Source organism: Pezoporus occidentalis, unplaced genomic scaffold, assembly GCF_034315485.1.
Source record: "Pezoporus occidentalis ecotype Australia unplaced genomic scaffold, CSIRO_AGI_Poc_V1 ctg8, whole genome shotgun sequence".
In the NCBI taxonomy this organism is placed as follows: domain Eukaryota; kingdom Metazoa; phylum Chordata; class Aves; order Psittaciformes; family Psittacidae; genus Pezoporus; species Pezoporus occidentalis.
Window position 1 is genome coordinate 14,142,275 of NW_026916158.1, and position 19,372 is coordinate 14,161,646.

General features: G+C 50.1%; 1 protein-coding gene and 1 long non-coding RNA gene across 6 annotated transcripts in view; both read right to left on the bottom strand.

Moving 5' to 3' along the window:
* Positions 1-15,920, bottom strand: part of DVL3 (dishevelled segment polarity protein 3) — a 41,752-nt gene extending 25,832 nt beyond the window's left edge. For 3 of the 5 annotated variants that reach the window (XM_062603285.1, XM_062603280.1, XM_062603279.1), the window contains exon 1: positions 15,663-15,919. In XM_062603285.1, coding sequence (XP_062459269.1) covers positions 15,663-15,829 — 167 coding nt within the window. In that variant the 5' untranslated portion in view covers positions 15,830-15,919. Of the gene's footprint in view, positions 1-4,170; positions 4,489-15,662 lie in introns of those variants that run through there. The other 2 variants (XM_062603284.1, XM_062603281.1) reach the window with 2 other exon arrangements.
* A 358-nt stretch (positions 15,921-16,278) lies between these two features.
* On the bottom strand, positions 16,279-18,558 carry LOC134155778 (uncharacterized). The gene is made up of 3 exons (XR_009961722.1): positions 17,487-18,558; positions 16,803-17,393; positions 16,279-16,728 (listed from the first exon to the last, which is right to left on the bottom strand). It is a non-coding gene; the product is annotated as an uncharacterized LOC134155778 (long non-coding RNA).
* Between the last annotated feature and the right edge of the window lie 814 nt (positions 18,559-19,372).

Genomic DNA, 19,372 nt, shown 5'->3' on the forward strand with positions numbered 1-19,372 from the left:
GCCTGTTAAGCCCAGATATGACACGTGTGCTTCCCATGGGGATATAATCCCCCAAAGGGCTACAGGCCCAACCAAAGAACACACACACCAGCAATCATACATGTATCGGTGAGACCATGGCCTTTGCACGTGAACAGCATGCATCAAGCAGGATTAGAGGATTTGAGCTGTCTTGTCTCAGTAAGCCAAGGCATTCTTTGGGTCTTCTTCACTGTATTTTTACCTTCTGTGCGAGGAGAAGAAATACATAGGGTACAAATAGCACGGTGCTCTAGAGTGAGAAGGGCTGTTGGAGTGTGAACAGAGACAATCACTCTCCCATTTAATTTCACTTCCAAGTCCCCAGGTGGGGTATTCTCCACTGCTCCTCTATGCTACAGCACAGCACACAAAGGGAAACACAGATTTGTAGGCGGTTTAGCTCTGTCAGACCCTGCTCCCAGAGGAGCTGTTGTCCTCCCATCTGTCCCTGCACCCCATGTGAACGTGAGCTCCCTCGCAGCACTGTCTTCACCTGCAGTGTAAGTACAAACCAGCTGTTCTGATAACACAGTAACACAGCTCTGCATTTGAGTGAAAGAGGCCACCTATGTTCTCCTAACAGATCAAGGGAGCTTTACGAGGTCTGCTTGGCGAGCAGGTCACCCCATTTCAAGCTACTAACAGCTCTCCTCAGGAATGGGGAAACAGTGCCCATGAATGAAAGCACAGGAACATCTTTCATTTTCAGGCTGCAATCTCTACAGCCTCCCTCAACAGTGCTCGCCACTGCTGCCCCACAGCCTCCCCATGCACCCCACAGTGTGCTGTGCTTTCCCCTCCAGGATCGCTCAACCAGCAGCTAATATCTAAAATGGCTACTGTTTTCCCCAAGAACCCCTCATCAGCACATCTGCAATCACTTCACTGGATATACACCAGGACAACCACAGTCCCCCCCTGCCCAGATGCTTGGCTCTGTGGACCTGTGCTCAATCCTACAGGTATCCCTGGGTGGGAAATACCAAAGGACAAACTTCCAACCCTTCTAGTCCAAAAGAATGGCATTTAGAAATGAGCCATTCGACATCACAGGCCTGCCCGGGAGCAGCACTTATCAAAGCAAGGCTGCAGATTTTGATTTCAAAGCCAACCCAAGAGCTGTGGCAGCCCCTCCCATCTTGATCACTGAGTGACCATCTGGCTGAAGCACTGCTCTGCAAACAAGCCCAACAGGCCTGTCCTCCGACCCATGGGAGGAAGAAGCTGCACCTGGACTGCAGGCACCTCCACACTAATTAATCCTGCCCTGCTCAAGCGATGCTTCCAACCACCAGAGGACATTTAGAGACATCATCAAAGGAAGCATTCTCCAGGCCCCCAAAGGTTCAATGACACTTTAAGTCTCTTTGAATTGAAAATCAGGACAAACAGGAACTCCCAGTAGAAGCCCAGCCAGGCTCTTCACCCTGGTAGCTAACTCTAAGAGCTTGCACAGCCCAACCCAAGGACACAAGACAAGCGCAAGGACTCATTGTGAGAAAGATAGATCTGAGGTTAAACATCTGCAGAAATGACCTTCAGGGAACAAAGTCAAATCCACAGATGTGACCAAAACTTGGACTTGTATTTAAGGTGGAATAGGAAACAGGCCCAAATTTCTCCCCAGCCGGAGACACACATACGAAAGAGGGTAAATCAGTGTTGAGAGAAGGCAAGCAAACTGGAGCAGGCTTAGGTCTGCTGTGATACTCAGCTCTGACTGGACATGGACAACAGGAAGAGCCCGCAACACAGAGCTGCAACATAGCAGCTACCAGAGGGAAAGGGACTGTGCAGAGGTGGAAAATGGGTTTACCCCACTACTGCTGGTAGCAAAACACGAAGGCCACAACACTACCTTACTAAGAAGCTTATGGATGAAGAGTCTGTGACCCACAGGGCATTCCCTGCAACTCTCCACAGAAGTCAATTACCCCTTTCTAGGCTGGCTAGAAAAGGAACAGCCCTTGCAATGCCCAGGGACCTCATACAAGTAGTTGCAGTAGTTCAGACAACAGCATGAAGCTGTAAAGGGCTCCAAGGTCTGCTGGGGGTACAGCGTGATGTTGATGCATACACAACAGCCAAGGGAGAGAGAGGGCCATGATGTCCATGGAGGCTCTGTATTTACCATGAGGAGGGTAGGACCAGGCCTTCCTTTTCTGGCCCTCAGCTGAGGGACGCCAAGTCTGTCCTGCTTTTCCTTAACAGCGAGACTCCTGCCAAAAAAGCGCTGCTGCTGTGGAATGTGCTGGGCCAGCAGTACTGCTCATTCCTGGAAAAGCATCAACTCAGCAGGAGAGCAAGGAGAGGAGAAGAGGGGGAAAATGGGAAGAGGGGGAGGGTGGGAAACAAAGTCGGAAAGCCTGAACTTCCACACCTGGGGAAGCAGGGAGCTGCCGCAGAGCAGTCTGCTCGCCAGCACCCCCTTGTCCCCAGCTGCCAGCACAGCAGCGCTGCCCTGCACCAGCCCTCTGCTTTCGGTGCACCTTTCTGCTGGGCAGCCTCCTCCAGAGGTCTGGGAAGGCACCTACCAAGGTGATGTCTGCGGGGAGGAGGAATAAGGTTTGTTTCCTCAACCATGTTAACAGTTAATTTGTATTTAATGACATATCTCCATCAGGAAATGACAATGCAGCCTCCACACGTGTCCTACCCTCAAGACACTGACCAGCTCATATTACTCTCTCGTAGCACACACAACATTGCTAGAGTCTCCCAAGGAAACCATTCCAACCTCCTAACTGGTGGGAAGGGGCCTTGAAGAATAACATTGCTAGAGTCTCCCAAGGAAACCATTCCAACCTCCTAGCTGGTGGGAATGGGCCTTGAAGAATAACACGCTCTAGATGACTGCACCTACTCTTCACATCCAGCTGGCCTACCATCAGCAACATCTCTGCTAACTCAGTCTGTAAAACATACAGAGAATCTATAAAGCCAACAGGGAGTTAACATAGCTCAAAACTAAGTTCCACCACAAAACATTTGCCAAAGACAATGAAAAGGACTCACACAAAGAAGAGCATTTCAGAGTCACAACAGTTGCATGGTGGCGAAGAAAGAACTTTGCCCCTAATCCCAGCCTATAGCAGCACTCTGAAAAAGGGGCAAACAGTGATACTATGTCCCTCTGGTCCTAAAATTCAGGATGCAGCAGACAGCACAAGGGGCCTGAACACTGACAAGAACAATTTCTGACCACTGCAAGGACAGCACTTTGGGCTCTGGATAAATTTTGGCGCAACCAGAAATATTCACTCTCAGAAAACAGGTGGCAAGCCAGGAAGAACTTAACAGCTCCTACACAGGTCTACTAGTAGACAAAACCAAACAAAGGCAGAGGAAAGACCATTTCACCTGGTCTCCTGCTTTGGATGGTGTCAGGGAATGGCACAAGAAAGCTCTGTACAGAGAGCAAATAGAGTACATTTTAGTAGCCTTTTATATACTTCATTTATTTCAACTAATACCAGCCATCTTTAACAAACTCCTTTCAAAAGGCAGGGCTAAGCCATTAAACAATACAAGGAGCAACCTCCTGCCAAGCACCCTTTGCCAGGCCAGCTAAGCCGCCTGCCAGCCAGCAGCACCCAGCAAACAAACAAACACTGTTGAACTGCTGGAAGAAGGAGACAAAAAGATGCTCCAGTCCTAACCAAACCAAACATGTGCTGGCACACAACTTACTCAACTAGAGGTCCAGAAAGCAGATGAGAGTCATAAAGCAGGAGCCAATCAATTACTGTAAATTAAGAGGAATCAGATTAGCCAAGAAACAGGGAAAATGTGAGCTGTCTCCACCCCACTGCTGGTTTACTCTCAGCAATGAAAATAGTCACTGCTTTTTCCTTCCCTTATGAAAGCCCTGATCCATGAGACTCCTGACATCTGATGGATGTTCCACTGGACAAAACAATATCTAGGCAGTCAGGAGACCATCACCTGCCTAGGACTCCTCCAAAGGAATGTCAGAAATTTACTGAAATGGGGCACAGGCCATGGTCTCAATCTGAAAGGAAGGCATCTTCTGCAAGCACACAGACTTTTCTGTTTCACCAGCCCAGCTATAAGTGATAGCTAGAATTAGTCCAGAGTCTACAGGAGGTGCCATGTACAGAACTCAGTTCAGATCCTACCAGAACTCACCTCTGCACCAGTGATCAGCAGCCTTGCCAACAAGAGGGTGTTTCCCCACATTTCAGAAGAGGACAGAAGAGGTTCTCCTCTGCAGGATCAAGTCCAACTCAGAGCTGCAATTTTTCCTTGGCACTGTGAACTCCCAGGCCTAACTCTATCACATGTTATTCAAAACCTTCCCACCTGCTATCTCTGACAACTGCTCCAAAGACTGGATAACAGCCAGTGACCTGCAGAAGTCACCATCACACGTAACATGAAGCGTTCCTCTTGTGGAGGGACCCAAAAGCCACAGCTGCCAAGGACGGAGAAGTGCAGTGGAAGGAAGCACAACCTGTCTGCAGTCAGTGAATATTCCATGAGCTCAGTAACTGTGTTGTACTGGTCACTCTACACATAAACTATTCCCAACAGCAGCCCAGAAAGACTTGTCACATATTATTACTGCAACAGGGCTATTTCTTGTGCCTGTGGATCTGCTGGTAAGTTACAAGACCCTGACTTTGATACTGACATCAAATTCCTATTAAGCAACTCTCCTTTAGTCACATGTAAAGTCACCACAAACAGTGCTAGCACCATGTGCTGACTGCCCAGGAGCTCACCTGGCCCCTACAGATATCATGGCCAGACACAGCCTCCACCTCAAGTCTACACACCTCACTACAGGGGAAAGCACGTGTGCCATGCAGCCTCCTACCAGAGCACAGACACCAACTGCACCAAAAGTCATGTAATATGAAGGCACTGAAAAAAGCCACACTGGCGATAACAGCACATCAAGAAAGACTGCTGCAGTAGGCTCCCGTGTTTGTGTGTGGGTTTCAGAAGCACAGACACATGCTGCGTGAGTCTTACCCAGCTCAAACACATCAGACTCAACATGCACACCCTGTGTAGATGTTTCTACCTCTGCATCAAGTCAGAGCTGCCCGAAGGAAACCCAAAGAGAGGGTACCCTAAGCAGAAGCAGATGTTGCCACCCTGAAAGTCCCGTGCTTCCTCCAGGATGACAGGGCAAGGAATAATCTTAAGAGTTTTCCCAAACTAACCCAGCTTTTGGCCCCAGCTGAAACAAAACATTTTCATTCTGGAAGGAAAATGCATCTCACAGAAGCCCCTTCAGGACCTAAAGGTGCATTTATCAGCTCCAGGTCTAAGGCAGCTGGGAGGTCTGCCACAAGGGACTCAGCTATACAGCTAGATCCAAAAAAAGTCCCCCATTCTCAGAACTACAAAAGCCAGTAAGAAAAAATTCAAATGAACACAGTGCAATGCCAAGACTTTCTGCATTAAGGCCCTATACAGGCTTCCAGTTTCCAGTATAGCACAGCATCTGCTGGGCCCACAGGCAAGTCTCTCTGAGAATGGCACTAAAATACTGGTTGGGCTAGGCAGGGCTGAGTGAATTGGGACAGCTCATTAGCCACATGCAAACAGTGGTACAGAGTTTGCATATCCATCACAGCTTCTGAAAAAAGCTGCAGTTTGAGAAGCTGCTGTGCCACGGGCTGACCAGCTAACAGCCATCAGCACAGCAGCAGCCTTCTCTCTGCCCTGCTGATCCCATCAGGCCACAAAGCCAGGTTTGTCCCCACACTCCCTACACTGCTCTGGCTGTCAACAATGGTGGCGCGGCACAGTGTACAGAGCACAACCTATTTGCTCGCAGATGGTGAGACACAAAAGGACGATGGATCCCAAGCAGGGCAGAGCAATGCTGAGGGAAAAAGTTGAAACCCAGCGAGTGGACAGGCTAACGTGCCAGCACCAGCTTCCCCACTATGATAATCAGTAGAGCCACAGCTCCCAAAACACAGACCGCTTTGGCAAACCCTCAATGTCCTCAGAACCAGCCTGTACACGGCAGGAACTGCCAGCCTTCAGAAAACAAGGAAAAGCCCACAGTCTCTATTATCCAGATCCGGAATTCCAAGCCTATCACAGAGACAGCTCCCAGCTACGGGAGGGGGCATGAAGCAAATAAATTCCCCTCCAAACCCTAAGGGCAGGTCAAAAAACAGCAGAGGAAAGATCTTCCCACACAATGGCTGGTGCCAGCTCTCCCAGAAACAGATCTCTGCTCCTAGTCACGCAAGGAAGCCTTCTCCCCTTCAGCATGTCTTCAACCAGGACCAGAGGACGGACTCCCTCTACACTGCTTCAGTCCCCACTCCCTGTATCTTCTTGTCCTCCAGCTCTTGCAAGATAGCAAATTTTACCCAACAGATGCCCCAGTGAGGGGACAACCAACACAGAGGACTTGGTGGAGCAGGCTACTCAAATGCTGCTTCTGCTACCTCCAACAGCTAGTTGTGACTGGAAAAACAATGCCTCTGGCACATCTCCTTTAACAAGTAACTGATACAACCACCACAATGGTCCCAACCCTCCACTGCAACACAGAATCCCACAGCACAGGAAGGTCAGCAGCAGGCATTTCTCCCTGACAAGGCCTCCAGAGAACTGCAGCCCATTCCTGGACAGGATCAATATTAGTGCTATAACAGTAACAACACATTGATGGAAAGAAGTGAAACCAAGAGCTACAGCGCAGCGGCTCAGGAAGATACTAATACTTTAGCTAATACAGTCCTTGGAGACAGTGATATTCACAGCCCAAGAGCTCACATACTCTTTTAAGGCCACCATGGCATTACACAGATAAGCACATGGACAAAGGAGACAAAGTCACAGAGATTAGACTAATTCCCAGATTTGTACCTTACTTCAACACCTTCCAAAAAGCCTTAATAAAAGGATTTTGTCCAAAAATTTCCAACAGGAGCCACTGGCAGGATTAAGTTTTACTTAACTTGCCAACTGCTGCCTAACAAGCCATCACCACCAGTACAAACAGTAACACAGCCACGTGGTGCCACGTCCCCCTTCTGGAAAACCATCGTCCATCTAGCACAGGTCAGAAGGGCAGACTCTGAATAACAAACAGGGAATGGAGAGAAGAGGAAATCAATAGGAAACACCAAAAAACAGACAGCCCTGACTGCTGCCTCATCAGATGTGCAGTGTGTTGCAAAGCTGGTGTGACAACACGAAGGCAGCTTCCTGTAGGCACAGTCGCTGCTGTGTTCTGCAAGCCCAGCGCTCCTTTATGGGCCTTTACACAGATCAAGTATCCTAAACCACAACATTGTTATATCTATTTCGATGCAGACAAGGGTGGAGGAGTAGCATTCATTACAGCAGATGCCCTCAGCTTAGAACAGTTCAGCAACTGCAAGAGGCTTCCCACAACTTTAAGTATCATGAGCTCAAAAACAACTTGAGGAATTTTAACTATGCTCCCCACACCTCTAAGATATACAGCCTTCAAGTCTAAATGGAGAGCCTGATGCCCACCCTGAGAGAGGACCAAAGCCAAACACATCTGTGCAGCAGAAAAGCTGTAGGGAAAACCAGACTTGTTTATGACCTGGGGAATTACAGACCAGTCAGTCTCACCCCTGTGCCTGGCAAAATCTTGGAGCAGATTCTCCTGGAAGGCATGCTAAGGCACATGAAAATCAACAAGGTGCTTGGTGACAGCCAGCATGGCTTCACTAAGGGGAAATTCTGCCTGACCAATTTGGTGGCCTTCTATGATGGGGCTACAGAACTGATGGACAGGGGTAGAGCAGTTGATGTCATCTACCTGGACTTGTGTAAAGTGTTCAACACTGTCCCACAGGACATCCTTGTCTCTAAATTGGAGAGACATCAATTTGATAGATGGACCACTCGGTGGATAAAGAACTGGCTGGATGGCCACATGCAAAGAGTTGTGGTCAATGGCTCAATGTCCAGCTGGAGACCAGTAACGAGTGGCGTCAGGGATCAGTGTTGGGACCGGTCTTGTTCAACATCTTCGTCGCTGACATGGACAGTGGGACTGAGTGCGCCCTCAGCAAGTTTGCTGATGACACCAAGCTGTGTAGTTTGGTTGATACGCTGGAGGGAAGGAATGCCATCCAGAGGGACCTTGACACACTTGTGAGGTGGGCTGATGCCAACCTCATGAAGTTTAACCATGCCAAGTGCAAGGTCCTACACCTGGGTTGGAGCAATCCCAGGCGCAGCTACAGGTTGGGCAGAGAAGAGATTCAGAGCAGCCCTGTGGAGAAGGACTTGGGGGTGCTGGTCATGAGAAAATTAACATGAGCCGACAGTGTGCGCTCACAGCCCAGAAAGCCAACTGTATCCTGGGCTGCATCAAAAGGAGCATGACCAGCAGGTTGAAGGAGGTGATCCTGCCCCTCTACTCTGCTCTCCTGAGACCTCACCTGGAGTATTGTCTGCAGTTCTGGTGTCCTCAACATAAAAAGGACATGAAACTGTTGGAACAAGTCCAGAGAAGGGCCACGAGGAAGATCAGGGGACTGGAGCACCTCCCATATGAAGACAGGCTGAGAAAGTTGGGGCTGTTCAGCCTGGAGAAGAGAAGGCTGCATGGAAACCTCATAGCAGCCTTCCAGTATCTGAAGGGGGTCTATAGGGATGCTGGGGAGGGACTCTTCATTAGGGATTGTAGTGATAGGACAAGGGGTAACGGGTTAAAACTTAAACAGGGGAAGTTTAGATTGGATATAAGGAGGAAATTCTTTCCTGTTAGGGTGGTGAGGCAGTGGAATAGGTTGCCCAGGGAGGTTGTGAATGCTCCATCCCTGGCAGCGTTCAAGACCAGGCTGGACGAGGCCTCGGGTGATATGGTTTAGTGTGTGGTGTCCCTGCCCATGGCAGGGGGGTTGGAACTTGATGATCTTAAGGTCCTTTCCAACCCTAACTATTCTATGATTCTATGATGCTATATGCACAGCACTCTTCTTTCCTGAGCATCCACAAGTGCATGGTGGTGAATAACAACCTCCACCTTCAAGAGTTCAGGCCACAAGGCTGCAGACCTGTACATCCCTGACTGCTGGGAGACCAGGTGGGGAAATTACAGGTGAAGGAGACCAGGAGCATGCTGGAGAAGAGGGACTTACTGAAGGCTCAGTGCTCCAAGCACATGGGCCTTGGGCCTCCATCCCTACAAGCCAGCACATTCCTTCTCAGAGTCCATCACGAAACACTGCCTGCCCAGCTGCCCATCTTGCTTTCACCATAGCCACATAAGGAATGTCACTCCTTATGGCACCACCCAGAAGATCCAATACTCACTCTGCAGGTGAGCCTATGTCTGGGATTTGGGAAGGGCGAAGTTCTAGGTGAAACTCTCATAAATTGTATTTCAGCAAGGATCAGAAGACTGAGCAGTGGGGCCACCACTATCATCCCATAACAATGAACAATGTTCAGGTCATGACCCAGATTATGGTGGTTTATGAGCTACTTTTAACAGTGCTTGGCCTTGACCTCAGAAACTGAGCCATGTTGAGCACAGCTGTACCACAGTCAGGGTACACACATTTACTTCATGGCAATTCCTGAGATATTGAGGTAGGTTTTTGCTCTGTGCAGGAATTTGGAGGACCAGAGTACTCCAAGTGATTTCAAAACACAGAATTGCACCAAAACAGCTGCATTCTCATGGATGAGAGAAGGTTTCTTGACCTTTCTTTCTCTTTTTTAAGAAACATTCCCATCAAAAGCACAACTGAAAACAATACCTCTCCAGAAAAAATGCTGGCTTCAACATAACACCATATTTTGGGAGAAAATGCATTCAATAAAAGAAAAGAAATTCGGACCAGCTATAGCTGCAAACAAGTTCAATAGCTGCTGTAAAGCTTCATTGTTTGCATAGTACAGACAAGGCCTTAGGGAAATTGGTCTGCAGCCCGATTTGGCTAACTTAGCTTTCCGAACGCCACCCCTGGGCAAAGAAGCTAGGCAATGACTGCCATCCAATGTGGCCTTCAGAGCACAGCTCCAACCACAACAGAGAAAGCCAGACACCTACAGAGTGAGTTATAGCTGGGTCTGAACAGCAGGACACACACTGCCAGGCGCAGACAATACAACCCAGTAAAGAAGCAAATAACATCAACTAACCCTCTCCATCTGCACCCCAGCCATGGCACTGGTGCAGCCTCTCACCACCACAACACTTGGAAACAGCCTCCAGCAGCAGCTACAAGCCGGGATCATCAGCTCCAGTGTCGATGGACCACCCCCCAGCACAGGCAGCATCACAGGAACTTCCCACCAGCGCAGACAGTGGTTATCAGCTCTCTGCCAAATCCTCTGCAGCTCAGGAGACAGAAGCTCAGGCTGCAGTAACCTACATGCAAAATGTCAAAAAAATAACCTCTGGTGGACCCTAGCTAGCAAGGGCAGCACATCTCACATGAGTAGGTGGGGAACCCGCATCCTCCAGAGCGGGGAGCACAACAGATTGGGTGCTGTGGTCTCTCACATGGCAAAGTGCTACCCTCTGCACAGAAAAGACAGGGACTGGCCAGAAACTGGAGAAAAGTGATGGGCACCTTACAGCAGGACCAGGGCTGTCACTGGGACAGAAGCACCACAGAGGCGAGCACGCGATGGAGTTTTGAGGGTCCTTTCCATCACAGACCTCTTGCTATCCTCTCCCTGCATGAAATACATGCTGACATGGAAGCTCTCTCCACCAGGGGCAAGGGATAAGCAGAGGTCTTCTGCAGACAGCGAAGTTTCAAATTAAAAATGAAATAAATATAAAAAGCTCCAAAAATCAAAACAAAACAACTCCCCCAACTCACGCTACAAAGAGCTGGCAGGAAACGCAGTGGCACCATGCCAGGGGCTCACCACTGCTTAGGGACTGACACTGCTTATTAAGTTTAGGATCCCTTCCCCAGTTCCAAACTTCCAGCCAGAATGACAGTCACTGCTGGCATCAATTTCAAAAAGACCCTGCAATAAAAATAAATCACTCAGCCTTTCAGTGAACATCAACGCATTTCCCCATGCACATGTGCAGGAGATGAGGTCGCCAAATACCAATGGCATCTGACCCCTGCAGTGGGAATTTCAGCAGGGCCCGCTTTGTTCTGCCTCCAGAGCATTGCCCTAATCACTGCCTCATATCCAGCTTTGGAGAGCAGGTGATAATTAAGCAGGTCTGGATTAGATACTGGGCTAGTGATTAGCTGGATACCAATTTTCACTTGACAGCTGAGACCTACGAATCACTCACCACAACTCTGAAGTTAAAATTGGAATAGAGATCTGCAAGAGGGAGAAACCAGCAGCGGTGCGAGGAGCAATGCCATCCCACCAGCGTACTTCAAATCAAATCACTGGTGTCTTCCCGACAATGCTGAACAAGTAGGTGACATGCGGAGGAAGAGATAGTCCCCTTGCAGGAAAAGTAGGTATTTCTGCTCTCCAGCCTAGAAGATGAGAGGTGGCCCAGTGGAGAAGGACAGAAATTAAAGTCTGTTAAAAAAAACCATGAAAAACCTTGATGAAGAACATAGATCTCATGAGCGGTCATAGCACTACACTGATCTAAAGTACTCTCCTGCTGAGCAGCACACAGATCTTGCCTGTAAAATGTTGAATAAAAAGAGGAAAAAAACCCAAACCTCCTTCTCTAATGAGGGCAAGGTTAGCAGGCTAAGGATAGTTCCACTCTTCACAGAAAGGCATATCCACACAAAGTATCTGAGGTACAAGAAGAGTATAGTACATCTATGCACTGCCATACTTCCACCATCAGATTCCTTAGCTCCTCCACATGTCTCCAGCTCTGGAATCAGCAATACAAGAAGCCAACAAAGGCACAAAATCTCTGCACCTTGTGTCACTGCTCTGTAGCACTGGGCACAAGCTGGATTCTCTGTGGCTGTAGCCCACTGCATGGTGGGTACATGAGGCAATGAAATTTGCAGCCTTCCTGATGCTCAAAGCTCCTCTCCCGAATACTGAGTGCATGAAATCTCATTTCTCCTCCTTCCCATCTAGAGGTGACACCATTCTGGGGTCTTCTTAATTTGGGGTTGAGTGCTTTCACTAGGATTAGCTCCTGGCATAGCCCAACAACTCCACAGCCACCCAGGGGAGCCTCAGTTCACATTTCCAAGGAGATGTAAACACTGAAGCTGCTCCACCACTGCCCTGATTCTCAGAGCAAACAAATATTAACAAGATAAACAAAAGAATGAAAAATCCCACACACCAAGACTGCAGCTGTAATACTGCCTTGGGGATAGGAATGCCAGGCTGGAGATCTACAAGCTGGAAAGAGGGAGAAACAGATTCAGTCTATGCAACAGAGGCGAGAGGAAACATTGGATCACATCTTACTCCAGCTGACCCTGGAAGGTGAGATGCCTCTCTTCCCAACAAGACGTAAGAACTTAGTCTTATGCCACAGGGATCCTGCAAAAGGCCCAATCACTGATGAAAACAACAAGCCATCAGATCTGCAGGTTGTCTCCTGGTTGATCAGCTGCCATAACATCCACCGTTAACAGCTCATGTCTTTCACAAAGGGGCTTTACCCTGGCTGCTACTTCTGGGCGCTGCCCAACTGACAAAATGCAGCCCAGCTCAGAAACTGTCAGTACAAGCCAGACCACCCCCCATGCTGGGCAGAGAGCATCGTGAGGAAAGGAATGAAGATACTTGTGTGAGAATGCAATGCCCTTCTTTAGCACACAGCTTTTGAATACAGCCATCATTAATCTCCTCCTGATTTTCACTAATTACCCGGGCATTTACAGTCAAGCAGCTTAGGTGCCTCCTGCCCGTCCATTCCTGTCTCTCCATGTATTGGTCCCTGCAGACCAATGGCTTGCTGTCTTGGACACCAGTTACTGGGGATCACAAAACATTTCAGTTTTACTCGATGTTCTTAAAGGTCTTTTACAACCTAAATGATTCTATGATTCTATTTCAAGTGGTGCCTGGGGCTCCAGGGCTTCTCAGAGACAAGGCTGCAGATGGACTGTTCTAGTCCAGCTTCCCCATGCTCCAGCCAACCACCAGCATGCTCTTCAGCTCTCTGGAAAGGAGCAAAGTCAGCTCTCCTGAAGGGGCATCCATGGTGGCACCATGAGAGGCTTTCTCTCCTCTATCCCACACAATGCCCTGCTACTTGCTGCTCCAACTGCACAATTCATCACAGAGAACTTCCCTGAGGAACAGACTGCCCACATGCAGCCTCCAACCCCTCTCAGCTGTGCCTTCCCTTTCAGAGAGGTTCACACTTCCCAGAAGAATTATCTGAATGAGTCCCAACAAAAACCTCATCCCATGCATTTCTGACGCAACTAAAGCTTCTTCCTGAGTGATTTTCCCATCTCCCTGCTAGCATCCACAATAACTCCCTATGCTGCTTTATCACTGAGTTTCATTAATCTACCATCTGCCTCCTCTTGTGGAGCCTTAAAGAAACAGAGGAGGATGAAAAGGCACAGCACAGAACTTTGCTGCCACCAGAACCCTATTCCCAATGTGAGACGCTTCAATTTATTACTAAACTTTGTTTATAGTTACGCAGACACTCTCCCACCCACATGGCAATGTTTCATTCAAGACAAGTTTGAATTCACTTCAAGAACAACATTTCAAAGGATCCCAAAGCATTTGTTTACAAACAGCATGCACAGAGAAGTCGCTTCTCCCACCAATGAACACAGTCCCCTTCAAGATGGGGAGAGGCAGCTGTTTCATAGCACCCAACAGTATTCAACAGCTGAGGGACAGGAAATGATCCACAGACAACTGATATTGCTGAGGAAATGTATGGAAAATGAGGGCTGGAGGCTTCTATTTGCCTGGAGAGAACAGGGAAGCTTCTAAGGACTAAAGCTCTCCATTGGCTCAGGAGGAATTCAGGGAGGCAAATCATCCCAGACTGTGGTCAAAGGAGTGACTCCAAATTTCAAGCCTCATGTGAAAGCTGGCACCTCCCAAGCTAACGGGAACCTGGGCACTGGGATAATTTGGCTGCAGAGGGGAGAGCACCCCCTGCAAAGGCAGCCACATCGATCTCCATCCCAAGCCCTGAACAGGCCCAGCCCTGTTCAACATAGGGTATGAGCCAAAATCACAGCCTAGGGAGGCATCTGGCGCAATAAGACGACACTAGGAAGACTATAAAACTGAAAGCTTTTTGTAATCCCAGCCTCCACACACAAGACCTACTGTAAACACTGAATCTTCAGGGGGGTATAATCCAGAGGAAGGAGGATCATGCAACTCTTTCAAACAGCAAAGCCAGGGATGGAAAAGGGTCACATGCTGTAAAAGCCAAGAGAGGCTATGTTCACAGGATGGAAACAGAGGTCCCCAAAACGCTAGAAGAGAGTCAGATGTAGGAAGATTCCAGTCAAAACAGTGGGGACAAAGTCTAACAGAGTTGGCCGCACACGGTACTTGCTCCCCAGCACAGTCACTGACTTTATGAAGGCAGCAGACAGTAGAGGCTCCCCAGAAGATAAGTCAGTATAGCCGTCCAAACAAGAGACAGAACATACCTCTTCACCTCCAACCAGCCATATGTGACAGAAGGAATCAAAGGGTATCAAAAAAGAAGTGATGAAAACATCAATGCTGGAAGAAGCCTGCCCTGCAGCAGATGGGATGTGAGGCTGTACCCCTCTTCTACAAAGACCCATCCCAGAGATGAAGCCCAGGCCATCTTACTTTGAGGATGGGACACATATATGGGTACAGTAGGTCTTGTAATACACCTCTTACTCAGAGATGAGCAGCATGTGGAGACCTCTTGCTCCTTCTCCATGAAGAGAGGGGAGGAGAAAGTTAGTCCCCTTTCCCCATTGCTCCTAAAGATGAGATGCAGAGAACAAAGCTGCCAGAATGGATGGCCCTCCCCAGAATGGATGGTAGGAGAACAAAACTGTCCCCAGATCCACTCCCTGGGAAGGGCTGATGGAGCATTGCCCCTGCATGCTCTTGGCGGAGGGAATACGGGGCACCCTCTCCAGGCAGGCACAGCAAGAGATACCCAGGTCCTTTATATGGAGAATGACAATCCCAGTAGGGATATGCAGGGGGATGCCTTTCCTATACACCCCACAGTGGAGAAACCCTTTCAGGCAATGTGCTGCTCAAGCATCATAAGCAGGGGTGATCCTCTGGTAGGGCAATGGTCTCCAAGGTGCCTCTGGCAGACCTGGGGTGCAGCCCACGAGAAAGTGCATGGAGGCCACCACCAGTTCCCCCACAGAGCAGCTCACAAGGGGCAGCTTCCCCCAGAGCCATCAGGGAAGGGCAGGATGGGGAGGCTGTCCCCAGAGGCAGCACACAGGAACCACCAGCCCCAGAGAAGGTGCGGGGGGGGAGGGGGGGGCAGCTAAGGTAACAGAGGGTGCACACAAGGGTCGGGTATCCCGAGACAGAGCCCCAGGCCAGGCTCGAGAGGGGCCGCCAGTCCCGAAGGGCATCCCCCACCCCGGGGGTCCGAGCCCCTCTGCAACGGGGGGTCCCCCAGCCAGGCACACGCAGCCCGCTACGCCACGGAGGACCCCCCACAGGCCCCGCGGTAGCCCGCCCTGCAGGCGCGGACACAGGGGACTCCCCCCGCGGGCCGGGCCCAGGTCCGCGCTCACCCGAAGTCGTCGTCCATGGACTTGAAGTAGAACTTGTAGTTGGGGCGGTTGAGGAGGCCCTTGAAGTCGCCGAGGGTGACGCGCTCGGCCGGGATCGGCAGCTTCACCAGGTACGGCGTCTCCTGCTCGTCCAGGTGGTAGATGATCTTCGTCTCGGCCGCCGCCATGGCGCCCCTGCCCGGCTACCAGGCCTCCGCCTCTGCGCCTCCGCCCCCGGCCCGCCGCGGCCCGCGACCCCCGGCCGCCGCCTCGGCCCTCACGCGGCCCGCACCGACCCCCGCCCGCGTCCCGTCCCGGCTGCGGCCTCCGTGCACCCGGTCCTCCCGCGCCCCTTGTTCTCCAGGTCCCAGCGCCGCCCGGCTCCAGAGCGCAAGCTCGGGCTCCGGCGGCTCCTCCCCCGCCCAGCAGCCCGCCCGCTGCCCCGGCTCAGGCTCCGCCGGAACCGGAACCGGCGCCCCACGGGGCCGTGCCGCGCACGGAGCACCGAGGGAGGTCCCAACACGGACCGGGGATTAGCGGGCACGCTGCGCGCTGCACGGACCCGCACATCCGCAACTTAGAGCCATGCGGGGCTACAGGCCCGCACCTCGCCCCCACTCTGGATCCCGCACTGATATGAGATCCCCCTGGCCTAGAACTGACCTCCATCAGTCCCTGGCCCCCACCCGCACCCCTCCTCCCCTCTCCGCAGGGCCATACAGCCACTGCTGCTCCTTCTGCACCACATCTCATCTGGGAGCATTCCCCCTGGGACTGCACCCCACAGCACCTTCCCAGCCATGCACAGCCCCACTTGCTGTGGATAGGTTTGTATTTTTACTTTATACCCATATCGCTTTATATACTGCCTTATATAGCTCACACACCTGCATTCCCAGCCCTAGCCGGCAAGCACCCATATACCCCTCCCAGGCTTCCCATCCCCACTCAGCTTTCAACCCCTTGCATCCACTGACGCTGCTTCACACACATGATCGTTCCTGTGCCCCATGTGCTTCTTCCTGCAACCTCCACTGCGTCTCATGGAGACACCCCAGCCTCCCCGTCCAACTTGGCAGCCCTGGTCCTTTTCCACATACCTCCCAGCCTTCTCTACTCTCCTCATACAACTACATGCCCCTCAAGTACAAATGACAGAACATGAGGTGTATCTTGTCCTCCCATGTCCAGGCCCCTTTGAACTCCCCATAATCTCCAGTGGCCACCCCACACAGGAACTCTGCTGCACAAGAGAGTGCAGTACTTCTCCCCCTCGTCTGCTGTGGCTTCCCTCCAGCCCTTTGTCACCATCCCACATCCATCTAATACTCTGGTACTGAGCACTGCAATGACCCTTCAAGTTCCCCAGCCTCATTTCCTCACCAAGCAGACTCCATCCTCCACTCTTCACAAGCATCCTCCTTTCTACATACTATACCTCTTCAACTGCACATGTCTGCTCCAACAGCCCCTTGGCTCTGTGGTTTATCCTCCATCCTCTCTCTCCCTGGACCCCATCGCTCTTCCCTACAGTCATCAACACTGTGACCCCAGCCCCTAGGACTTGCCTCTGTGTTGCAGCAGTCTCAGGCTGGCTGTCTTCCCCTCTGGAAACCCCAGCAGCGCCCAAGGGGTGGCAAGGAACTGATTCCATTGGCAGTTTCCTGGAGCTGTGGCTGAGAGCAAAGCTGGGGTGGACAGAGCTTGGGGAACACCCACCACCAGGAAGGTCAATAACCACTTTGCAACATCCTGGATTAGAAGGAACAAATGCAAAGGAAGAATCACACCATGGGCCTGCACGGGGCATGAGACTAGATCACCAGCCCTCAGCGACAGACTCACCTGCTGCAGGAAGAGGAGCCAGAGAGATCTTATAGGGCACAGAGTCAAGCTCCTCAGGCTGGCAGGGTGGTGTGAGCCAAATAGCCTTCTCATGCATGAAAGAGTCCTGTAGGCGTTGCTAGCAATTACTTGGGCAGCACTGCCTGGCTGGGTGAAGACTCTGACATGAAATTAAAGAAAAAAGGTAATCAAGGGAAGACCTCAGGTAAGCACAAGTTGTAAGAGGCATAAGGCTCTCCCATGTTTCTGCATCAGCTCTTGGAAGATTGTCACTTCCTCATGCTCGGAACTCTGAGGCAAAAGCTGGCGTACCTGGAAAGAAGAATCCAGGTCAGGAATGGAAAAGTTTAATTTAAGCTGCTTCTTATTGTGTCAGCCCTGACAGAGATAACCTGGAAGTCTTTTTGTAACACCTCCCTGCCCAAAAAGCTGGGCCTCTGTGGAAGAATTATAGTTTTTCCTTGTCAGGCCACTTTCTTGCCAGTCTCCCAACACAGCTGTGGATGCACCTTGGAGCCTGTACATACTTGTTAAGACACCTTTGTTACCAAAAGGGCAATTTTCTGAAGTGCTGAGCTCCTGAGGCAGCACATGCAGCCTGGAGGAGGGGTGCCACACACCCTCAGTGTGGTAGTGGGAGAAATCTCATTGCTAGAGCTGCCTTTTCTTTCAGAACAGGCCAAGTGATTGAACAGACTCAATCGACAGATTGGTTTAACTGTTCACAGAGGTCTTGTGAAGTATGACTCACTCCTAATGAACGGAGGTTAAAAACACAGAGCCAAAGAAATTAGTAGTAGGGGATCGTGCTGAGCACTACAGATCCACAAGAGTTTCTGAACAGCCTGCTGGCCTATGCCTACGTTTAAATATTGCAGCACTGGTAGCATTACTTCTCCTGACAGAATAAACAGGCTCCAGGCATTTTAGTGCATCTCAGAACAGCACAAAGCAGAGGTGGACGTACTCATGTTCCATCATTTACACCTTTAAGCAACACAAAATTATTATCTTTTTCTAAAAAGGACATTCCTTAACTGAAGTTATGGGCTTGATACGGGAACACAAAGTGACATCCATCCATCCATCCATCCATCCATCCATCCATCCATCCATCCATCCATCCATCCTCTTCAGATGGGAAGTCAAGACACTTGACTACTACCGCCTCAGAAAAAATAAGAATACTTTATGCTTACCTTGCTCAAAAAAGTGGGTTGCACAATCAAGGCTGCTCTCAAAGGCATTTCAAGCCAAACATAAATCTTGATTGAAAGCAACAGAAAGCATCAAGTCCACCCTATACTTAAGCAGTACAATTTATGCTCCTTTAAAAAGTCTACACTTACCTGCCCATAAGGATGCTGCACCACACCAGAATTCCATCTTGGAGAATATTAAGAGTCCTACTTTGTCTCCTTTTTGTTACTCTATCCCAGAAAAGTAGCAAAACCGCACCCCATCCCACCAAGGCCTGAAGGGTAAGGATATCTGCCTGCAGAACATTATCCCCTGGATAAAAAAGCAGCTCACACCATGAAGAAGTTGGCTACTATGGAGCAAAGGAGGAGGGAATGTGGAAAAACCAAAAGTGGAATTGTTATTTGGCACAAAGAATCAAGAGCCTCTGGCAAAATCCAGACATTTACAGAACTACACATTAAATGCATTTTTAAGCCATCTGTACACTGTAGAAGGAAAAAAAAAAAATATCCAAGGGGATTTTAAAATTACCATGTCTTGCAGCTGGTTTGTAGATGGTTTTACAAAGCGCCCTGTAGCTGTCCTTTCCCCTGTCTGCCAGTTCTTACTCCCCAACATGAGGAGAGCACAACACAGTACCTAACAGCCAACATTCCCACTGATGCTAATCATGGTGAAGGATA